This window comes from Lipophrys pholis (assembly GCF_963383615.2).
Source record: "Lipophrys pholis genome assembly, chromosome: 22".
In the NCBI taxonomy this organism is placed as follows: domain Eukaryota; kingdom Metazoa; phylum Chordata; class Actinopteri; order Blenniiformes; family Blenniidae; genus Lipophrys; species Lipophrys pholis.
In genome coordinates this window covers 2,762,869-2,787,087 of record NC_137644.1, presented here as the reverse complement: position 1 = coordinate 2,787,087, position 24,219 = coordinate 2,762,869, and the positions used below count along the sequence as shown (strand labels likewise).

The window sequence follows — 24,219 nt, the reverse complement described above, 5'->3', positions numbered from 1 at the left end:
AAAGCTAATACATGATATTTGGAAATAAACGTAGAGTCGGGCCTGAAGGGTTCAGCGTGCATAACACATCTTTGGAAAAAGCTGAACAACGATGCCAGCGACACGTCCTTCATTGAAAGACAAAGACAGGACATCATCGGGAAAAACCAAGATGCCTTAAACAAGGGTAACTTTTAGGAACTACTTAACCTGGTTTCCACATATGACCCAGAAATAAAAAGGTGACTGGATGACTTACCCAGGAACGGTAAACTACTGCACCACACTACATGAGATACTGGAAATCGCAGCATCACTCCTTGTCAAAAAAATAAAGGCAGATTTGCATGATGAGGCGGTCACATATTATGCGATTTTAGCAGATGAGTGCAAAGACCGGTCAAAAAGAGAGCGAGTGGCTGTATGCGTCAGGTACCTGCACAACGGCACGTTGAAAGAACGGAGTGTGGGGTTTGTGGAAACGGACAACATGACAGCAGAGGCAATATCAGCTAAGATTTTGGAAGTGCTGGAGCCGTTGCAGCTGGACCCGGGGCGCAGCGTCGGCTTTGGGTTTGACGGTGCATCAGTCATGTCGGGGAACAGAGGAGGGGTACATGTGATACTGAGGAAGACGTTTCCCCGCGCTCTTAAGTGCATTGTAACTCACATAAACTTAACCGTGTCCTGTGCACAGCAGCTAAAGTGCCTCCAGCACATTGAAGGGCTCAAGGACAGTTAAGCACAATTCAGGAACGAAAAAGATGCATTTGATGAAGTAATGGCACTGAGAGATGAGCTGATGAATAAACATGAGATTGTGGATTCATCAAGAGGAAGTTGCCGGCCAGGTTAGACAATACGCACGCTGATTCTCCTCGGGGCAAATCATCACTTGTACAGCAAAACTCGGACCTACAGAAATTATGGAATGACAAACTGGACAAGCAGAGGATGGAGCTGAACACTCGTTTCAAGCCCGACGCATCCGGCTTTATGAGAGCCGCTGCAGCCTGCTCGCCACGGTCAGACACCTTTGGTGACAAGGTTCTCATCCAGCCCGCCTGCGCCCACTTTTCCATTCCCGTTGGAAGACGCAGAGCACACTGTGTTTCTGCAGCAGCTCAAAAGAAAGGCAAAGGCCAACAAGACCACAGACGAGAACAAAGAAACTCTGGTAGAAGTGCTCCAAGCATGCCCCCGAGATATTGTCCCCAACATGAGGAGTCTCCTGCGGGCCCTCCTCACATTGCCCATGACCACATGCACTGTGGAGAGACTCGTTTCAGCGTCAGTCGGATACAAACAAGCACCAGGGCAACAATGTTGACAGACAGACTGAAGTCTTTGTCCCTGCTTTCACTTGAAAGGGAATTGACTGACTCACTGGACAACCAAGATATTCTTGCTGTTTATATTGTTAGATGTGTTATTCATTTAATTATTCTGAATAAATAAGTTACAAGAGAAATAAGTTTTGATGGTTTTATCGTGTCCTATCTATCCTGTTATTTCATGTCGATACAGTTCGTTTGTCTTTCTCAATTAATAGAAAAAGATAAATTATTTTGGACAGCTCTCTGCCCGCCGCGCTGGGTAAATAGATGGAGAGAGAAACAGACCATCCAAAGATATAATTCTGTTTCAGTCTTTTTGTGTGTTGAACGCTCAAAAGAGATAAATGAAGTTCGGCTTACTACCAAGTGCCAACAAGGTGTTTGTCTTTGTCCGTTTCAGCGCTGAGCTGAGGACAGCGACACAAGAGACACACAGGTACGCTACTGAGTCGCCGTCCTCAGTGCCGCAGAAAAGTGCTGAAACGGAGATGAAGGGGAACCCCTTGTTTTTTGGGGCTTATTTTATCTCTCCTGGTCCATCCAGTTTTCTAGACCCACAATCTAAATCCTGGCACGAGATGGCACCCAGCCTGCCCAAAACGCAAGAGAAGAAGAAGAAGAAGGCTGCAGTGTCACACTGAGCCACCAGAAGCAGCAGAGCGCCTCCCGACCGAAGAAGAAGAAGAAGAAGACGAACGTCTCCCCCCCCCCCCGTTAAACCTCGTGACGCGGGAACGGACAGCGAGCCGACATGGACTGGTAAAATCCATCTTTATACAACAATTAAAGTGTTCAACTGAACATTTCGGCTCTGCAGCGCGCTGTTATTCTCTCTGTCTGATCCTCGTGCAGCTGAATGATCCACTTCCGGCTGTTTGACTGCGCTGCTGGTGGCTCGTGCTGCTAACTGTGCTAACTGCCGTTTAAAATGAATGGAGAGGCGAGCAGGCTAACGGCTAATGTTGACATCTCAAGTCTGTAAACTTGGAAATAAATAGATGTTATCGTCCTGAGTGAACTCTCTGTTTGTTGCTGAAGAGTCCAACATTCAAACGTTTATTGCATTAAGTTTGCTTAGTCTGCTGTTGAAGTTGAGCTAAAACTACCAGGTTACAGGTTTATAAACATTAAACCAACAAGTGAATAAATCAAATATTTACGATATTAAAAACAAGTCAGCCACCCTCAAAGTTTCACTCAGTTTATAAAATGTCCAACTTGTTCCACCTCTGATCAACTGGACTTTGAGGAGAAAACACAAGTCTTTGGACATGGTTCTGTCTCTTAAACATCACTTCTTTTCGTTGATGCTTCTTTTTGGCAGATTCCCACCACCATGTTCTACATCTGTATGTGTTTCCTGTTGGGGGGGCACTGTGCCTCACCTCTTTTCTTCCTTGGCCGTGACAGAAAGTCTCCAGGTCCATCAGTCAAGCTTTAGTGGTCAGCAGTTTTCAAAAGGACAGAAGGAAACACAAAGGGCTTTACACAGTCGAACAAGACACACAAACAGTTTAGAAAAGTGTAATGTGAATTGAAAATATTTATATATAAAAAAGAAAACTAGGGATCCACTTTTCTAAGTGTGAATGACAACTTCAAATAGATAATCAATAGATATGTACGGAGAAATCATAGAATACAGCCACTAAGTGAGAGGATAGAAGAATAGGTCAACTCATCAGCACTACTGCTTCATTCAACAAAGATATATCACCTTAAAAGTGATAAATACAAACAAGAAGTACAATTTGTCTTCATTAATGCTTAAATATTTCTGAGTTCTAGTGTTGTGTGTGTGTTAGAGTCGAGTGTAATTGCCCCTCCCCCCCCTGCAGGTGTCACAGTGAGCTGCCGTCCCCGGTGGTCCGAGATGACGAGGTGACGGTGGCGGCCCGCCGGAGGAGGAAGAAGGTGGCCTGTATCCTGCTGTAGCTTTGTGTGATTGTTACTGAGGGTGGTGTTTCAGAGTTCGACTCCCGTCAGTCCTGTTGTCCTGATCAACCGTCTCAGTCCCGTCACCCAGCAGCCCCGTCGTCTCCATGGCAACCCCGGCTCGCTCCATGAGAAACACCCCCGCGGCACTGTACAGACAGGCCGGTGAGACTGACACACACACACACACACACACACACACACACACACACACACACTTTCATTACATTTTTCACTGAATTCTGAACTCCTCCTCTTCCTCCTCAGTAACTCCTCGGGTTCCAGATGTTTCCGCCATTTTGGCTCCAGGAGTTCGAACGCCTCGATATATTAACACACCCAGGAACACACTCGGCAGTCTGGTACACGCACGCTCGCACACACTTTTCTACATGAACTTTCTTTACTACGTGAACATGAATTTGTTTAAAGCCCAGTTGAATGAAGAGCTTTCTACCGCGGGGAGTAACTGGAAATAACTGAGTGAGAATGAAGTTTTGTATTCATGATGCAGTCCCTCATAGAGCTGCTCCTTTGTGTGTGTGTGTGTGTGGGTGTGGTTGGGTGGGTGTGTGTGTGTGCGTGTAGAACTTGGACGACAGTGACTGGACCACCAGTGTGTACACGTCGCCTGTTTCCGGTTTGGAGAACACCAGCTTCTTCCGAGACGACACGGCCAACCTGAGCTCTGCCCTGCTGAAGGAGGACGACCCGGGAGAGGCCTGTGAGTGAAACAAACGCACCCAATCACAGCTTAACAACACGAACAAGTTCAATCACTAGCTCATCACCGAAAGATAACCTGCAATTATTTTATTTTATTTATTCTCAAAAGGTAATTGAAAATAATCTTGTGTCGAGAAAGTAAAGACTTAATTAACAATTTTGTTTAATACAGAAGACATCTCATTTTGCCTAGATATGGTTTACATTTGTTAACTGAAGAATAAAACAAAAAGGGACTAAAACATTTTGATATTTTACTGTGTGACTTCAAATATGAACTTTATCATGCAGCTGTATTTAAGTTAAAAAACAAACTATATTTTTATTGTAGCCAATGGCTGGAAATGTTCCAAAGGTCTTAGATGCGTCGACTTTAAAATACGTGCTTGAAGTTTCCTGTCATCCAGTTTAATGCCAAGTTTTTGATCCCTTCAGCCACCACCAGTCTGTTCCCAGAATTCCTTGGGTCCTACCTGAAGCACTCGTCGTCTGCGGTGTTCGAGCTGTTGGAGGATTATCAGGCTCTCTGTCAGGATAAGGTGTGTGTGTCTTTTGAAATATTGGGCGCCAAACCAATCAGATCAGTCAAAAAAGGGTTTGTTTGAAGTAAAGTGAGCCAAAAGTGTTGATGTGTGATGTGAACAGTCACATTAGAAAAAGAGCTTTAAATTAACAGCACAAATATATGACCAGATTCAAAACAACCACATTGTGCCAAAAATGTAGTGAATTGGTGTAAAACAACTAACGGTGACGCAAAAATGTCAGAAAGATGCATAAAATCCCCTTAATGTGACAAATAAGAGACCAGAGGAAGGTGTGTTCGTGTGTGTTCAGGTGGACGTGCTGCAGTCGCTCGTCCTCAGAGCCGGTCAAAGCAGTAAAACGGCCGGCGTGCGCTGGCTGCTGCAGCAGGAGAACTCCACCTGGAGACTCATCGCTGCTCTCTACAGGTGAGTCTGAGGCTAACAGCCCCGGCCCTGTGTGTGCCCCCCCCAAACACTGATCCCTGTCTGGTCTGCAGGGACCGGGTCCAGTCGGCGCTGGAAGACGACGTCATGGTGGACGTGGTGGTGAGTTTCCCTCATGTCAGGATGAAGGACGGATCAATCAGACTGAAACTGAAGTGTGTGTGTGTGTGTGTGTGTGTGTGTGTGTGTGTGTGTGTGTGTGTGTGTGTGTGTGTGTGTGTGTGTGTGTGTGTGTGTGTGTGTGTGTGTGTGTGTGTGTGTGTGTGTGTGTGTGTGTGTGTGTGTGTGTGTGTGTGTGTGTGTGTGTGTGTGTGTGTGTGTGTGTGTGTGTGTGTGTGTGTGTGTGTGTGTGTGTGTGTGTGTGTGTGTGTGTGTGTGTGTGTGTGTGTGTGTGTGTGTGTGTGTGTGTGTGTGTTCACGTTCACCTGCAGGTCCCCAGTGAGAGCGAGAAGGTGGTGGTGGAGCAGCTCTTCCAGAGAGACGGCGTCATACGACAGAGCCAGGTGAGCCTGAAGGCGTCTCACACACACACAGTGCTCATTCAGACATCTGATATAAAAACAGTCAAGAGATTCATAACAAGTCAAACTATATAAAAAATGAACAACAGATGATTTGAAAATAATCCAAACCAAAAAGATTGTAAATAATGGAAATGTGTTGGGACAGGGAATAAATACACAAACTGAAAAAGACTAGAAACAAGTCTCCAATAGACTAGGAACAAGTCTCCACTGTTTGACTCGTGTCGTTGCAGCTGGTTGTTGATTGGCTGGAGAGCATTGCCAAGGACCAGATTGGAGATTTCTCTGACAATATCGAGTACTACGCCAAGAATGTGTGTGTTTACACACACACACACACACACACACACACACACACACACACACACACAAACTGGTGATCCCAACACACTCTCTCTCTCTCTCTCTCTCTCTCTCTGTGTGTGCGTGTTAGGGAGAACACACTCAACGCCCTGATGACTAGGAGGAAGAGTGGTGCTACTCTCACCATTCCTCTGGTCACTGAGCTGGTGAGACCCGTTACCATGGAAACAACCGTCCTCCCTTCAGGCCACATGTTGATTTGAGAGCTTGTTGTCCTCAACAGCAGCTCTGCCGCCCCCCCCCCCCCCCCAGTCTGACAGGGAGTAAATATATTGATCGTCCATCAACAGCCTGAAAAGTCACCCCTGTGTCTGTCTCTCTCTGCCCCCCCCCCCACCACCATCCACCACCCCCAGGACCCAGACGCCCCCCTGAGGCAGCAGCGTCCACTGGCCGACCTGGACCGAGAGGACGACGGCCGCCTGCTGAAGAACCTGTTCACTCTGATCCGAGCCGGGATGATGGAGGAGGTACTGGAACGTCTGTCATCACCTGGCCTGACCAGGACACTCTGACTCACTGTGTGTGTGTGTGTGTGTGTGTGTGTGTGTGTGTGTGTGTGTGTGTGTGTGTGTGTGTGTGTGTGTGTGTGTGTGTGTGTGTGTGTGTGTGTGTGTGTGTGTGTGTGTGTGTGTGTGTGTGTGTGTGTGTGTGTGTGTGTGTGTGTGTGTGTGTGTGTGTGTGTGTGTGTGTGTGTGTGTGTGTGTGTGTGTGTGTGTGTGTGTGTGTGTGTGTGTGTGTGTGTGTGTGTGTGTGTGTGTGTGTGTGTGTGTGTGTTTTCTCTCCAGGCTCAGAGGCTGTGTAAACGCTGCGGTCAGGCCTGGAGAGCAGCCACTCTCGAAGGATGGAGGCTGTACCATGACCCTAACATGACCTCAGGTAACCTGCAGAACCAGGACCCCCTGGAGGGTCTGGTTTACAGACCTTAACACCTCAGCTGTGAATAAATCCAAGGTGTTCAGTAAAATGTTTTCTTACACATATAGGAATGTTTTAAAATTTACCATAGAGGTTAGAATTCAATATCAATATTCAGAAATCAGACGCCAGAGAGCTCCCCCTGCAGGCTGCCAGCAGACTCAGTGTGTGTGTCTGTCTGTGCAGGGAGCCTGGAGCTGCATCCGGTGGAGGGGAACCCTCAGAGGGGTGTCTGGAAGGCCTGCTGCTGGAGGATGGCTGAGGAGGTGCGGCAAGGCGCCACGTCAACATCACACACTTCAACCTGGACGGCTGCACTAATGTGTGTGTGTGTGTGTGTTTCAGGAGCAGCTGAACAGATATGAGAAGGCCATCTACGCCAGCCTGAGTGGGAACCTGAAACCGGTAAACCAGTGACAGGTTTTCAGTAGACTCTGGTGCTGCAGCGCGAGCTGACTGATAAACTACACGGAAGTGAAAGCTGCTGCTCAGGGTCCAGGTCACCAGCTCAGCTCAGGGTCCAGCTCAGGGTCCAGGTCCCCACCTCAGCTCAGGGTCCAGCTCAGGGTCCAGGTCACCACCTCAGAAGCTTAAACTGATGAATTACTGAAGGTGGCTAAATATGTAAAGTATTAAAAAGTAAAAAAAACAATTTCTGTGTGAAGGAACAAGAAGCTAAGGCCAAACAAGCCACTGCGCCCTCCTGTGGCCCAGCAGACTAACTACAGATTTGGCTTTTCACTTTGTCGTGGGAATGGGGCCCAAAATGACATAAAACGGGTGAAAGAGCTGAAACGGGTTTTAAATGTCTGGAATATTTAGAGACTTAGCATGGTGTCGACCGAGCTGTGAGCTCAACACGTTTCATTTATCAGAATAAACTACACACATCAGCTTCAGAGTGGATTTTAATTCTGCTTTTACTCTTTTAGCAATTTGAGGTTTTAATGGTTTCAGGTTACACACACACACATTCTACAGTGTAAATAGTATGGAAAAAACAAAAAACATTAAGTGAGATGGTGTCTTCAAACATTTGATTGTGTCTCTCTCCCTCCCGGGTAGCTGCTGGCAGTGTGCGAGACGTGGGAGGACAGTGTGTGGGCGTACTTCCGGGTGATGGTAGACTCTCTGGTGGAGAAGGACCTGATGTCTTCAGGGATGGCTCACCAGGAAGTGGAGACGCTGCCTCGAGAGTACCTGGAGGCAAAGTACGAGCTGTTTCTACGGTTCTACAGTCTTCACCTGCTGCTTGTTTCCCGCAGCTGGACCACAGAATGTTTGAATCTTGTGTTTGTCTCCTGCAGCTGGACCATGGACAGAGTGTTTGAGGAGCTTCAAGCTACAGAGTCAAAGGTGAGAGCAGCAGGAGGTGAGAGCTCAGTCAAGCTGAAGTGGTGGTAACAGGTTGTTGTTGCACAGAGAGTGTTGGAGGAGACGCAGCAGCATTACCACGTCATACAGAAGTTTGTCATCCTGGGAGATCTGGACGGTGAGACTTCCTGCTCTACACGCTCTGCACACCACAGCAGGCCACTCAGTTTGTTCTTCTCCATTAGGTTTGTTGGAGGAGTTTTCTGATTGGCTGACATCCTCTAAGCCCCTCCCCTCTCACCTGTTGCGTTTCATGACACACCTGGTCCTGTTTTTCCGCTCTCTGGGTTTGGCGCTGAAGGTAAGAGAGAGAGAGAGAGAGAGAGAGAGAGAGTGTGTGTGTGTGTGTGTGTGTGTGTGTGTGTGTGTGTGTGTGTGTGTGTGTGTGTGTGTGTGTGTGTGTGTGTGTGTGTGTGTGTGTGTGTGTGTGTGTGTGTGTGTGTGTGTGTGTGTGTGTGTGTGTGTGTGTGTGTGTGTGTGTGTGTGTGTGTGTGTGTCTGTGTGTCTGTGTGTCTGTGTGTCTGTGTGTGTGTCTGTGTGTGTCTGTGTGTCCTTGACCAGCAGAGGGCGCTGAACCGTGAGTGTGTGTATGGGAGAGAGAGAGACCAGTAGAGGGTGCTGTGCAGTGTGTGTGTGAGTATGACCAGCAGAGGGCGCTGTGCAGTGTTTCCATGTTGATGTTGCCTGACAGGATGAGGTGTGTGTGGACGTGGTGAAGGCGTACGTCTCCCTCCTGATCCGGGATCAGCAGACCGACCTGGTGGCCAGTTACGTGGGCCAGCTCCCCTCTGAGCTCGCCACCGCTCAGTACGCCACCTTTCTAGAGAGCGTGACCCAGCCGGAGCTCCGCCCACACTGCCTGCAGCTCGCCACAGAAGCCGGTGAGGCAGGAAACACTCCAGCATGACGACACAGAGCCGGGACGACGCTGAGTGTGTGTTTGCTGTGCAGGTCTGGATGTTGCTGCCGTCACTAAGCTGGTGGTGGAGACGGTGCGAGAGACAGACCAGGGCCTGTTCCTGCACCACAGCCACACCCTGGAGACAGGAACCACCAAGGTACAAGAATCACCACGGAACGCCTGACGGGTCTGCTGGGAGACTACTACTAAACTACTAATTCTACTACTACTACTACTACTTCTGATGCTTCCCTCCTTTGTCCTGTTCAACACCTCCACCTCCACCGTCCTCTTCAACACCTCCACCGTCCTGTTCAACACCTCCACATTGTCTTTCCTGTTCAACACCTCCACCTCCACCGTCCTCTTCAACACCTCCACCGTCCTGTTCAACACCTCCACATTGTCTTTCCTGTTCAACACCTCCACCTCCACCGTCCTCTTCAACACCTCCACATTGTCTTTCCTGTTCAACACCTCCACATTGTCTTTCCTGTTCAACACCTCCACCTCCACTGTCCTCTTCAACACCTCCACCTCCTCTTTCCCGTTCAACACATCCACCTCCACCGTCCTCTTCAACACCGCCACTGTCCTCTTCAACACGTCCACCGTCCTGTTCAACACCCCCACCGTCCTGTTCAACACCTCCACCTCCACTGTCCTCTTCAACACCTCTACCTCCACTGTCCTCTTCAACACCTCCACCTTCTCTGTCCCATTCAACACCTTCTACCTGATCGTAGTGACTCACCTGGCGACCTGCTCTTGACGCCTCCTGTTCAGACAGGTACAGGATTATTCAGACCCTGTACCTGCAGCAGTGCCTGTGTCTGCTGAACTGGACCGCAGCATACCGACAGAAGGTTGAAGTGTTTGTTGTCCCGTTGACTGTTGTTCTGCCGCTCTGCTCTGACAGGATGACCAGAGGAAGATCGACGTCATCGATTGGCTGCTGTTTGACCCCGCCCACCGAGCCGAGGCCCTGAAGCAGTCCAACGCCATCATGAGGAAGTTTCTGGGTATGTAGTGTCGGTCCGGCGTTCCTCCCCGGACCACAGCCCCCCGCTGACCACAGCCCGCCGCTGACCACCTCCTCTTAGCTCTGCAGAAACACGACGCTGCCAAGGCCGTCTTCTCCAAAGTGCCCGAGGACTCCATGAGGGAGATCTACTGCCAGTGGTCCGGCGTGGGGCAGACCACCCCTCTACCTGCCGAGGACGAGAACGCCATCAGGGAGCACCTGTGCATCAGAGCCTACCTGGTTTGTTCCTGCAGATCTCTCAGATGGACCCTGAGTTGCTGATACAGGTCACTCACCTGGCTGTTTCTGCAGGAAGCCCACGAGGCCTTCACTGATTGGTTCAGCCACAGCAGCTCCGCCCCGCAGAAACCTGCACCGGCCTCCGAGGCCAAGTTCACTGAGAGGGTCGCCAACGAGATGAGAGAGAAAGAGTACCAGGTACAGCTGTACAGGCTGAGACCTGCCATCACCATGACAACTAACTTCCTCTTGTGGTCTGCTGGTTTTACTTCCTGTCTTTAATCCACACAAACCAGTTCCAGTGCCTCGTCCCTGTCCTCTTACCTAAAGCGCCCCCGCTGGCCTGCCGTGGTCACTGCAGTGTGTTCTTGTGTCCTCAGTCGTCCCTGGAGGCCTGGTCCTGCCGTCTGGACGTCTTGACTGAAGACGTGAAGGAGCGGATCTACAACGTGCTGCTGTTCGTGGACGGAGGCTGGATGGTGGACAACAGACAGGTGAGACCGTCGTCACCCTGAAGCAGCAGGAAATATCCTCCTGACTGCAGGGTCCTGACCTTCAGGAGGACGGTCCTGACCTTCAGGAGGACGGTCCTGACCTTCAGGAGGACGGTCCTGACCCTCAGGAGGACGGTCCTGACTAGGGATGGGAATCGAAAACCGGTTCTGACGAGAACCGGTTCCGATTGATCAATTCCATCGGAATCGAACACCTTATATGTGTTCGATTCTTCTTAACGATTCATTTCCAGCACGACGTCAAGTCGCGTTGCGGTACGTTGCATGACGTCACACACTGCGACGTAGAACCTCCTCCAACCAGGAGAAAACATGGAGAGGAAGAAGGTCTAACTACAAAATAATAGGATACAGTAATACATGTTCACTCACCACGTCCTGAATCCACAGAGTCCACAGCCTCTCGCCTCACAGCCACAAGGTCCAAGTTAAAAAAATAAAAAAAGTCTCGGTGCAAATCCCGGCAGGAGCCTTTCTGTGTGGAGTTTTCATGTTCTCTCCGTGTTCTCTCCTACTAATGAGGAACTTTTAATAAATGAACTCTGACAGCGTAGACATATGCTAGTAGATCTTTCTAATTGTGTGAGCCTCTAGTTTTCACACCATACAGTCTAAACGATCTACTACAGTATGGCTACTGTGTAGACATACACAATCTAGTAAGGTCTACTTCTGTATATCTATGTATTTGATCATTCTGTGTTGAATATCCCCTCAAAAAAAGCACCAACACAATATGAAAACTCAGCATTCCCTGCAGACCGAGAGAGAACGTTCCTCCTCGTATGTCACTTCCTCATTCCTCTCCAGGCTCCGCCTCCCAGAGAGGATTAACTTGTCAACAGCACAAAATTTGAAAAAGTGTAAATTCGAGGGGGCGATGAAGGCAAATACACATTTGACTGTTGTTTTTTAAGGGAAAAATTATAATTCAAGTTTCATGTTTGGAAAAAATACATTTGTTCCTTTTGGTGCAGAAGATTGTGTAAAACTGCTTTTTTTCCTCTCAAAAAAATACTCAGGAATTGTTAGAAGAATTGATAAAATCTTAAAAAAAATATAATAATTATAAAAATCGATAAGAGAATTGATAAAGAATCGAATCATTAAACAGAATCGAAAATGGAATCGGAATCGGAAAAATCTTATCAATTCCCATCCCTAGTCCTGACCCTCAGGAGTGAGACCTGCTCCAACTCTGTCTGCAGGACTCTGAGCCGGACTGTGAACGCAGCCACCAGATGGGGGCGCTGCGCTCCCTGTGTCTGCCTCGCCTCAGCTTCCTGCTGCTCAGCGTGCTGCAGAGCTCCTCCCGCCACCAGGAGGCGCTGCGACTGGCCGACATCCTGTCATCCGACCAGCACCGGCTGTACCAGGTAACCCAGACCAGCACCTTGGACCAGGTATCCCTAGACCAGGTATCCCAGCACCCCAGGCAAGGTAACCCTAGACCAGGTAACCCTAGACCAGGTATCTCAGACCAGGTATCCCCAGACCAGGTATCCCAGCACTCCAGGAAAGGTAACCCTAGACTAGGTAACCCTAGACCCCAGACCAGGTATCCCAGCACCCCAGGAAAGGTAACCCTAGACTAGGTATCCCAGCACCCCAGACTAGGTAACCCCAGACCAGGTATCCCAGCACCCCAGGAAAGGTAACCCTAGACTAGGTATCCCAGCACCCCAGGAAAGGTAACCCTAGACCCCAGACCAGGTGTCCCAGCACCCCAGGAAAGGTAACCCTAGACCCCAGACCAGGTGTCCCAGCACCCCAGGAAAGGTAACCCTAGACTAGGTATCCCAGCACCCCAGGAAAGGTAACCCTAGACCCCAGACCAGGTATCCCAGCACCCCAGACCAGAGTGGAACAGAAGTTAGCCCAAGGGCGTAGGAATGAGTTTAACGTTGTGGGGGGACATATTGGAAACCTGACGGATCCAGAAATAGTTTAGGCAGAAATGTAAAAAATGAACTAACAGTAAGTTAGTTCATAAGTTCATTTTTTACATTTGCTGTTATTTTCTTCCCGATTCGTGATCCGCAGTTTGGACAGTGACGCGCTGCGTCTGACACAGAAAATATGCATTCTGATTGGATCGCGTCACGTAATTCCTCGGGATTCCCTCAAATGACGTAGTCGGGAAACTTCTCCTCGTCTGCCGTTTTGATTTTTTCACTTCCGTCAACATTCAGATCGTCACCAGAACGTATTAAAAACTCACTGGACTTCACCACATAAAAACAACTTCAATGGATTAAGTGACGCTTTTGAAAGGTAAAACAATGTATTTTTAATTATTTTGACCTCTCTAATCCCGAAGTTTAATAACTTTATATGGTTCAGAAAGAATGTTGACTGAGGAGGAGGAGGAAGAGGGACAGGTGTGGTAGTATGTAGTAGTATGGTAATAGGGTGTGGCAGCTCCAATCTTAATACTATCAAATATATTAAAATATATATTATTATTGCTTCAGATTGAAGAGATTAAAGAGACACACCTTCCCTGAAGGTTTCATTGAGATATCTAGATTATTAAAGAAACTACAAGTGTTTTTATGTAAAAGGTTTTTGGTCACAGATTTGAGTACTAAATACCTTTTAAGAGAATTGAACTAATTAGTAAACTTCTTTTGCCTATAAATTCCTCATTTGTTAAGATATCTGAATGGTTTTCTTAGCTTCTCCCTCCTCCTCCACAACATAATGACTCTGTCATCACGGGACTGTACACCGACCAGCAAGTGAAGTATTTCAGTAGAACAAAGACAAATGTAGTAGAACACACAGGTACACAGGTTAATATGTTTATGTTGGTGAAAATCCATTTGATTGTGGTAAAAAAATGTATTTACTGGTTGTCTAATTAAACTGGTTCTTCCAGTAACAACTTTCTGACACGTAAAAAACAAGACGAATGATGTGACAAATTATTCACTTTTGAATATCAGATGATTAAAATGCAAAAATGTTAACTTAACATTATATAATTATACTTCTTAATGTTCTGCCTCTTACTAAAACCTTAAGTAAAACAATAGATTGACTATCTATTGTAGACCGACTCAGTTTGAAACTCATTACAGAACATTTGGACAATGGAAATAAATCCTAATAAATAAAACAAGATTTGTTCTTTTCCAATGTCTCATATTTTCAGTGTAAAGGTCCGTCCATCGAAAATAAATCAAAGTGATCCCTCTCACATCTAATAGACAAGCTCAGCGCCTCGCTGACGCTCAGTCTGCTCCGGCACGTTACAGCCCGGCTCTCAATAATCTGCATGTCAGAGGATTTCAGTCAAACAGGAACCGACACACCAAAGATAGAAAACCTCTGACCGGAGCAGAATAAATGGTTCTTCCTCGTGTCTCACATCCAGTAAGGCTCCGAAACAGTAGAATAAGTTTGAACTTACAACGAGCAAGTAACTCAAATATGTAACTTTTTAGTGAAGTTTAATAAAATATCTACTGTTCTGTGTTGTCCTCTCTCACCTGTTGCTCTGTTCTATGTTGTCCTCTCTCACCTGTTGCTCTGTTCTATGTTGTCCTCTCCCACCTGTTGCTCTGTTCTATGTTGTCCTCTCTCACCTGTTGCTCTGTTCTATGTTGTCCTCTCATACCTGCTGCTCTGTTCTATGTTGTCCTCTCTCACCTGCTGCTCTGTTCTATGTTGTCCTCTCATACCTGCTGCTCTGTTCTATGTTGTCCTCTCTCACCTGCTGCTCTGTTCTATGTTGTCCTCTCTCACCTGTTGCTCTGTTCTATGTTGTCCTCTCATACCTGTTACTCTGTTCTATGTTGTCCTCTCTCACCTGTTGCTCTGTTCTATGTTGTCCTCTCTCACCTGTTACTCTGTTCTATGTTGTCCTCTCATACCTGTTACTCTGTTCTATGTTGTCCTCTCTCACCTGTTGCTCTGTTCTATGTTGTCCTCTCTCACCTGCTGCTCTGTTCTATGTTGTCCTCTCACCTGTTGCTCTGTTCTATGTTGTCCTCTCATACCTGTTACTCTGTTCTATGTTGTCCTCTCTCACCTGTTGCTCTGTTCTATGTTGTCCTCTCTTACCTGCTGCTCTGTTCTATGTTGTCCTCTCTCACCTGCTGCTCTGTTCTATGTTGTCCTCTCTCACCTGCTGCTCTGTTCTATGTTGTCCTCTCATACCTGTTACTCTGCTCCTGTCCCTCCCTCACTTTGATTCACTGCCCCCAGTCCTTCATGTCCCTGCATGGCATTCATGTATTTACAACAGACATCACATTCCTGATGAGACATTCTACACATAATATCTAATATAAAGTACTTCATGTTGATACATGTTGGAGTGATTAAGTTTTTCACCTTGTGTAGTAGAACATTACTCACACTGACATTACTCTTAAAAAAAAAAAAAAAACACTCTTGTTGCAGTTTCAGCCTTTTCTTCGGTGGCGTTGCACTGAAATAAGATGACAAACTACTTAGTCCAATGTTGATGATCCTCAGGAACACTGACTAAGTTACTAGTTAAATAAGTAACCAATGACCGTCCCAGGAGTAAGACTTCATTCAACACATTTTGTTCCTAAATATGAATGTAAACGAACAACATGACATAATAAATGAGCCGTAGTCTTTGCAGTGTTCTCTACAGACTGTTTTACCTCCTTCAGAATTCCTGTAATTAACAATCCCGCTGTCCACTGCTGCTCTCCCCCCCTCCCCCAAACACTCAGAACCGCTGAGGGAGTGGGCGGGGCTTCGACAGGAAGCTGTGCTGCACCGTCAAAATAAAAAAACGCCAGTTAGAAATTTCAAAATCTGAATATTTTTCTCCTCCGGTACGATTATTGGGGGGACAAATGCGCAAGTGTCTAATATTGGTGGGGGGTAACGTCCGTCCGTGTCCCCCCCCCTTTCCTACGCCTATGGGATAGTGTGAGAAGATCGTGGGTTGCTTGTTTCCCTGTGGGTTTTCCCCTGGTTCTCTTGGTTCTCTTGGTTCCTCCTGAGTCCAAACAATAAACCTGTCTCACCCTCACAGCCTCACCCTCTCACCCTCAGAGTCTCACCCTCTCACCCTCAGAGTCTCACCCTAAGGTGTGTTGCAGGTTTTCTCCAGAGACGAGTTGAGGCGGCTGCTGCACAAACTGAGAGACTCGTCTCTGGTTCTGTTGGACCGAGGCTTCGACCCACTGGGCTACGAGCTGCAGCCCTGAACACACACACACACACACACGTCTTGGTTCTGTGTAATTTTCATAATAAAAGTTTTCTTCGTGAGTTTTTGTGTAGTTTCTTCAAACTGGAAAGTTTGTTTATCGAAAGACTGTTCTGACATGAACTCCCCCCGCCGTTTTTCATGACATGACAGGCCCCCCCGTTTGTCGTGACATCACATGACAGGTCTTCCCCATTCGTCGTGACATAATGACATCACAGGTCCTCCCCCTGTTTGTCATGACATAATGACATGACAGGCCCCCCTGTTTGTCATGACATGACAGGCCTTCCCCATTAGTCGTGACATAATGACATCACAGGTCCTCCCCCTGTTTGTCTTGACATAATGACATCACAGGCCCTCCCCCTGTTTGTCGTGACATGATGACATCACAGGCCCTCCCCCTGTTGGATCAATAAAGCGTTCAGAAGTACTTCAGATCAATACTACACGTAATGTAAGAGCATTGGTAACATAAATGAGTAAAGTTTTAAAGTGTTCAGAAGATAAAGTTCAATCTGCTCGACTCATAACGAGTTTCTGACTCTGTCTCAAATAAAATGGTGATTTTAGTCAATTATTTCCTTTTTCTTTACTTCGCTGCTGATTTTTAATTTGACGAGTCGCCGTCTGAAGACCAGCAGCTTCCTAGTGGGAGGACCTGGGCTCCCCTGGTCCTGCGGGAGGACCTGGGCTCCCCTGGTCCTGCAGGTCTGTGTGGTCTTCCGGCCGGGGGCGGCGCTGTGTCCAACCCGGAGACTGAGCAACCCGGAAAACAGGGCTGTTTGAGTCACGGCTGAGCTGGACGGCGGGGACCGGAGGAGAGTAACGGAGGACCGGGCAGCAGAGTAACGGAGGACCGGGGAGGGAGGTCTGGTGTTCGGGTCGACAGAAGCTTCCAGTCCTCCAGCTGCGGGGATCCAGTGCTGCTCAGGCCGGGACTGGAGCTCCGGACCGGGGCGTAGACAGAACCGGGCCACGGAGGGTCGAGCCGCCGAATCCCGGTAAAGTTTTCCTGATGTTTCTCAAACCGGAGGAATAATCGTGTTAATTTATATCAGTCAAACACATAAACTGCATTTTTTATTAAAATCACGAAACTTCTGTCTAAATAATATTGACATCGATAATAATAATATTAACATTAATAATAATAATATTAACATCGATAATAATAATATTAACATTGATAATAATGTTAACATGAATCATAAAATTAATAATCAGCTGTAACAGGATTATGTGAATTCATGTTAACGCTGTTAAACTCTATTTTACTTGATTTTATTGACTAGTTTCGTCTTGTGTTTATTTGTAAATATTTAACAGATATTAAATTCAGTTTGCTGAGTTCGTCCCACATTAGAGATTTATTATTATTTATTATTATTCAAGCCTGAGGAGGAAAAGACAAACTCGCATCTGCAGTGAAACTGTGTGATGAGGTTCTACTGGTTTCTACTGCGTTCTACTACCTTCTGCGTCTTCTACTTACCTTCTACTGTGTTTTAGCAGGTGGAGGTTTCCCGTCATATTTTGCTCTGATAATGAGACGTTACTTTAAGTAACAATAATAATAATAGATTAATTAATAGTAGAAACCAATAACTGACCCTGTTGGTCTGTTGTTTTGTTTTGTGTTTCTTCTCGGGCCGAAACTACGAGTCTGGTTTTCTCTTACCCAGGTAACTTCAGGATTAACTTTGGTTTTCTCTTATCTAGAGGTAACTTCAAGATTAACTCGGGTTTTCTCTTATCTAGAGGTGACTTCAAGATTAACTCTGGGTTTCTCTTATCTAGGTAACTTCAAGATTAACTCTGGTTTTCTCTTATCTAGGTAACTTCAAGATTAACTCTGGTTTTCTCTTATCGAGAGGTGACTTCAAGATTAACTCTGGGTTTCTCTTATCTAGGTAACTTCAAGATTAACTCTGGGTTTCTCTTATCTAGGTAACTGCAAGATTAATTCTGGTTTTCTCTTATCTAGGTAACTTCCAGATTAACTCTGGTTTTCTCTTATCCAGGTAACTTCAGGATTAACTCTGGTTTTCTCTTATCTAGGTAACTGCAAGATTAATTCTGGTTTTCTCTTATTTAGGTAACTTCCAGATTAACTCTGGTTTTCTCTTATCCAGGTAACTTCAGGATTAACTCTGGTTTTCTCTTATCCAGGTAACTTCAGGATTATCTCTGGTTTTCTAATCCACCACCCTGGTTCACTTTGAAGGATGTTGTTGTTGTTGTTCTTGACTTGTCCCAAGTCTGTTTGGCTCCACGAGGGTTGATCTGTCATAATGAGCTTAATAATAATGCTCACGCTGACAAAACTGCACAAACAGGAATTTATGGAACCAGAACTACTCCTGTTGTCATGGTGATGAATTAATATTCCAACACAAAACACACTCACACGGCGGAAACTCCGTCTGAGAACACGTGGATGTAAAATGTAAAGTAAAAGAAGAGCAGTGAGGAAGCTCTGCCTGGAACCCTTCTGCTGGAATAAAGTGAAAGTGAGTCCGTTTCTATTGTCCCATGAATTATTCTGCTCTAATCTCACCAAATCAGCATTAACAAGTCAGGAAGGTTCTGGCTTTGGCTGCAGCAGCAGTGTTGCTTTGAGCTGCTGGATGTGTTTGAATTCTTCATAATCTCAGAGATTAACTGGTAATCCCGGTAACAGAGATCCTGGTATGTTAATCTCGGTAACAGATATCCTGGTATGTTAATCCCGGTAACAGATATCCTGGTATGTTAATCCAGGTAACAGATATCCTGTTATCCTGTTGATATCATGTTAATCCAGGTTGTAGTTCAGGCCCCTGGTTTTGTTACTTTGTGTTTCTTCTGCTTCAGATTCTAAAACTGAAATCGACTGAAGCTAAAACTCCTCCAGTGTTTTTCTGTAAAGTTTAACTTAAAGCTTAGTTTCTGTTTGCTGATCAGTAGTTCTTTATTTTGACAGTTTCCTGTTGAACGAGTCTCAGCTGGTTTCTCGTTGGACAAAGCTTGTTTCCTGTTGGACGAAGCTGGTTTCCTGTTGAACGAGTCTCAGCTGGTTTCCCATTGGACAGTTGTTGGCTGGATGATTTAATCCGAGAAGCTTCCAGAAGCGACAATGCTCCACCTCTCGGCCAACAGGCGCATTGCGGCCGGGCTGCTGGTCAACCTGCTGGCCTCCATCTGCATCGTCTTCATCAACAAGTGGATCTACGTCCACTACGGCTTCCCCAACATGACCCTGACCCTGGTCCACTTCCTGGTCACCTGGCTGGGGATCTTCATCTGCCACAAGATGGACATCTTCGCCCCCAAGAGCTTGCCGCTGCGCAGGATCGTGTGGCTGGCGCTCAGCTTTTGTGGTTTCGTGGCCTTCACCAACCTGTCACTGGAGAACAACGCCATCGGAACGTACCAGCTGGCCAAGGCCATGACCACACCCGCCATCATCCTGATCCAGACCTGCTGCTACCGCCAGACCTTCTCCACCAGGATCAAACTCACTCTGGTGAGGAGACCTAAAGCCCCGTTGGGCTCTGGACTGCTGCTGGGTCCAGGTGGTCCAGGTGTGTGTGGTGGTCCAGGTGTGTGATGGTCCCTGTCCCCTCTCCCCTCCCCAGGTGCCCATCACTCTGGGGGTGATCCTGAACTCCTACTATGATGTGCGGTTTAACCTGCTTGGAACTGTGTTCGCTGCGCTGGGCGTTCTGGTGACGTCGCTTTACCAGGTGGTAAGTTAAACACCAACCTAACCACCGACCTGACCACCGATCCAACTAATGACCTGACCACCGACCTGACCACCGACCTGACCATCAACGCAACCACCGACCTGACCACCAACCTGACCACCGACACAACTAACGACCTGACCACTGACCTGACCACTGACCTGACCACTGGCCTGACCACAAACCTGACCACCGATCCAGCCAACGACCTGACCACCGACCTGACCACCGACACAACTAATGACATGGCCACCGAACCAACCAATGACTCGAAAAATGACCCAACCAATGACCTGACCACGGAGCCAAATAACAACCTGACCACCAACCTGACCACCGACCCGACCAACGACCTGACCAACGACCTGACCATCGACCTGACCACCGACTCAACTAACGACCTGACCACCAACTCGACCAACGACCTGGTCACCGACCTGACCACCGACCTGACCATCAACACAACTAACGACCTGACCACCAACCTGACTACCAACCTGACCAACGATGCAACTAACGACCTGACCACCAACACAACTAAGGACCTGACCACTGACCTGACCACCGACCCAACCAACGACTCGACCACCGACCTGACCACTGACCTGACTACCGACCCAACTAACGACCTGACCACCGACCCAACCAATGACTCGACCAATGACCCAACCACCGACCTGACCGCCGACCCAACCACCGACCTGACCACCGACCTGACCGCCAACCTGACCACCGACGCAACTAATGACCTGACCACCGACACAACTAACGACCTGACCACTGACCTGACCACCGACCCAACCAATGACTCGACCAATGACCCAACCACCGACCTGACCGCCGACCCAACCACCGACCTGACCACCAACCTAACCACCAACCTGACCACCGACGCAACTAACCCACCTGACCACCGACACAACTAACGACCTGACCACTGACCTGACCACCGACCCAACCAACGACTCGACCACCGACCTGACCGCCGACCTGACCACCGACCTGACCACTGATCTGACCACCGACCTGACCACCAACCCAACCAATGACTCGACCAATGACCCAACCACCGACCTGACCACCAACTTGACCACCAACCTGACCACCGACCTGACCACCGACCCAGCCAACGACCTGACCACCGACCCAACCAGTGACCTGACCAACGACCTGACCAATGACCCCACCACCGACCCAACTAACGACCTGACCACCAACACAACTAATGACCTGACCACCGACCTGACCACCGACCCAACTAATGACCTGACCACCGACTTGACCAACGATCTGACCAACGATCTGACACCAGAAAATGATTCCTGAGATGAAGAAACAATATAAATCACCAGTTTGTTTCTTCTCAGTGGGTTGGAGCCAAACAACATGAGCTCCAGGTGAACTCCATGCAGCTGCTCTACTATCAGGTGAGACTCAACATCTGGAGCTGTTCTGTCAGGTCAGTCAGCATCTGGAGCAACTGCTGATCGAAGCCATTGGTTCTTCACAGCTGAAGTTTGTTGTTTGATCTTGAATCTCTTGACAATCGGAGACTAGCTGGAGACGTTTGATGATTATTAATGATTGAAGATCGTTTTCATGTCCGATATTTTCAGATTAAGTCAATCATTTGTTGGTTTAGGACCGATAGGACTTTATTACCGAGACATTTCCTGGACTTTAGACTTAATTTCTTTTCCCTCCGTTTCAGGTTTCAGGTCACGACTCAGAACTTGTTGCTCGACGTTTGACACTTTGACCTCGCTGTCTTGTTTAGAAAGTACTTTTGGATTTGACCTTGGACTTGGTGGATTTGACCTGCTGATGTTATTGATCTCGTTACTTGAAACACCACAACAGGACGTCTCGTTGAGTCATTAGACTCGTGAGTCAGTGAACTTGTTGATCTTATCATTTAAAGTCTTCAGAGCCTGACTTGGTACTTTAGTTTCTTCCAGATGTTTCCTTGACCTGCGAACAAAAAGATTTGGGGTTTTAGCTCGGACTGGTCGGGTGTTTCTGCTCTTCATGAAGGATCTAGTTGGTTTGGTTGGTTTCTTCAGCACTGAATCTTGACAGCGGAACAAACATACGTGATGAAACGGGGCGAAGTCTCGGTCCTCCAGGCTGTTGGTCTGACGTTTTCCTGTTCCTGGACGGACTGAAGGACCGGGGCGTTAACTCTGTGCCTGTTCCTGCAGGCTCCACTGTCTTCGGGCTTCCTGCTCTGTGTCGTCCCGCTGTTCGAGCCCCTGACGGGAGATGGAGGAATCTTCGGACCCTGGTCGCTGCCGGCTCTGGTCAGACCCGACACTCGGCCTCGGTACTGGCGGCTGCTGCCGGACTGATTGGGTAACGGTGTCGTCTTCTGCTCTAGGTGACCGTCCTGTTCTCTGGCGTAGTGGCGTTCCTGGTCAACTTGTCCATCTACTGGATCATTGGAAACACCTCGGCGGTCACGTATCCTCTCACGGCGGTCCGACCAGCCCCTTCTTCCTGAGAAGGTTCCAAATTTTTCAGACTGACGTTTTTCTCTTGACTCCAGTTGCAGCTACAACATGTTTGGTCATTTTAAGTTCTGCATCACTCTGATCGGAGGATACCTGCTCTTCCACGACCCGCTGTCCCTCAACCAGGTGAGTCTCGGTGATCGAATCGACAAGATCCTCCCCTGCAGTCCTGCTTCCTCTGAATCCTGTCCTGTGTCTCCCTCAGGCCTTGGGGATCCTCTGCACTCTGGCAGGAATCCTGTCCTACACTCACTTCAAGTTGGCGGAGCAGGAGGAGGGCAAGAGTCGCCTGGCTCAGAGACCATAGGACCGTCAGGTCCACGGACTGGACCATCAGGACCGAGGAACATAGGACCGCCAACCGGACCTTCAGGACTGTCAGGTCTGAGGTTCGGTCCATCAGGACCAGGATTGGTCCTCGGTCCATCGGGGCAGCCGTCAGCAGGGCCTCCTGACTCAGTCACCACCAGTGTCATCGGGTGAAGAAACATCTTTATATATTTTTGTACATTTCTACGATAAATATTTTTGTAGGAAGGTTTCTTCTTAGATCCCTGAAGCTTTGATCGTGCGACAGGATCCACCGCCGAGGAAACCAACGCTTGTCACAACGGCAGGACTGCAAACCAAACTTCCGTCAAACTGGTTTCCAGGTGACGGCTTCTTGCTCGGCCCAGATGACGAGGGGACGTGTTCATCAGTCAGACGGCTTCCTCTCGACTCGTCGCGTTAAACGTCAAACCGAAACGCTGCTTCTCGTTTCCTGTTTCTGAAACTCAAATATTAAAAAAGTTTTTGATCCGTTAAGACCTGCAGCAGTGGTTTGACTTCTTCCTCCACGAATATTTCAACTCAACAGATTCTTCCGTGTTGATTTTCAACGACTTCAGACAGCGAGTGGCTGAAACACGTTCGCGAGGTCATGAATCCAAATCGGGTTGAAGCCGATGTTTTCCACGCCTTTGGTCCAGATGTTGCCTCGTGATCCCATGCGTTTGAAGGTGACGTTTGTTTGTTTTAGATAAAAAACAAACCTGAAACACTTTGAGCTCAAACTCTCTGACTGGTCTCCTGATTCTACTTTGTACCACAAGGTGGTGCAGTGAGACTTTTCCTGGAAGCAGTTTGCGAAGGTTGATCAGATTAAACTACGATCATGAAACACGCCATCAACTCCCCTGGTGGAATAAACCTTCACTTCATGTAGTAACACAAAATAATACCAGCAAATTTTACAATGGTGGGTAATAGTTACTGCAATGGTTACTGCAATGGGTACTGCTCTCAAACAGGAAACAGCAGGTTTTTATAATCACACCGAACCTAAGAGAACAGATCTCCTGTCCAACTCCTGGACACACACACACACACACACACACACACACACACACACACACACACAAACTCAGTGTACAGCAGCAGAGAGGAAATGGCGTCTAAATGAAGAAGTGAAGGTTGTAAAACCTTCCGTCTCTTGGGAATGAAGGAAAAAGGTGGCTTGTGTTTCTGCAGGTTTCCTCTGAAAGGTCCAGTTTGAGCGAATCACTGAGACTCAGTGTTCAACAGCCGGAGCTGCAGCACCAACATGAGTCTCTAGAATACAAGATAATTATTTGAAAATCCTCTTAACTCCAGTCATCCAGACCCAAAAAGCATGAAAACTGTGATTTGTTGTCCATTTAAAGCAGTTTTCACCTTGATTCTGAGCTTTAAATGAGATTGACATTATTTCTATTAAAAGTTGAGAGGAACTGGAAAACCTGGGAGCATCACATGATGTTTGCTTTTAATGAAAGCTCTTTAGTGCTTCAGCTTTGCAACGGTTTTTGACGTTTCCTTGTAATTCACAATCTCATTTTCATTTGTTTTCGGATTGTTGTGTTGAAAATGAATACTTATTAAAAGTTTGTTTTTTTAAGGCAAATAAAAACAATAAATAGTTTTTATTTAATAAGCCAACATAGTCTG

The 24,219-nt window shown here is 47.4% G+C and overlaps 2 protein-coding genes across 9 annotated transcripts; both read left to right on the top strand.

The window, feature by feature from the left end:
* Positions 1-1,996: 1,996 nt before the first annotated feature.
* nup107 (nucleoporin 107) lies at positions 1,997-16,585 on the top strand. Its single transcript, XM_080491711.1, has 27 exons — positions 1,997-2,075; positions 3,155-3,237; positions 3,330-3,416; positions 3,519-3,613; positions 3,840-3,975; positions 4,413-4,516; positions 4,815-4,930; positions 5,002-5,050; positions 5,380-5,451; positions 5,706-5,788; positions 5,906-5,981; positions 6,192-6,305; positions 6,624-6,714; positions 6,940-7,019; positions 7,099-7,158; positions 7,819-7,964; positions 8,061-8,109; positions 8,176-8,245; positions 8,313-8,428; positions 8,819-9,008; positions 9,079-9,185; positions 9,948-10,050; positions 10,132-10,292; positions 10,365-10,490; positions 10,673-10,786; positions 12,016-12,183; positions 15,898-16,585. The coding sequence occupies exons 1-27, from the start codon at positions 2,068-2,070 to the stop codon at positions 16,003-16,005; spliced, it is 2,712 nt and encodes a 903-aa protein (XP_080347837.1). The 5' UTR covers positions 1,997-2,067; the 3' UTR covers positions 16,006-16,585.
* A 73-nt stretch (positions 16,586-16,658) lies between these two features.
* On the top strand, positions 16,659-23,303 carry slc35e3 (solute carrier family 35 member E3). 8 transcript variants are annotated; one of them, XR_013936503.1, is made up of 10 exons: positions 16,805-17,014; positions 18,350-18,523; positions 18,976-19,518; positions 19,631-19,741; positions 21,109-21,168; positions 21,943-22,041; positions 22,119-22,201; positions 22,293-22,377; positions 22,457-22,730; positions 22,829-23,056. XR_013936503.1 is itself a non-coding variant. In XM_080492419.1 (9 exons), the coding sequence occupies exons 3-9, from the start codon at positions 19,129-19,131 to the stop codon at positions 22,556-22,558; spliced, it is 930 nt and encodes a 309-aa protein (XP_080348545.1). In that variant the 5' UTR covers positions 16,788-17,014; positions 18,350-18,523; positions 18,976-19,128; the 3' UTR covers positions 22,559-23,064. The 8 variants fall into 8 exon arrangements, 6 of the variants coding, with proteins under 6 accessions (XP_080348541.1, XP_080348545.1, XP_080348546.1 ...); XR_013936502.1 differs by lacking the exon at positions 18,350-18,523 and having other exon boundaries at positions 16,781-17,014; XM_080492419.1 differs by having other exon boundaries at positions 16,788-17,014; positions 22,457-23,064.
* Positions 23,304-24,219: the final 916 nt, after the last annotated feature.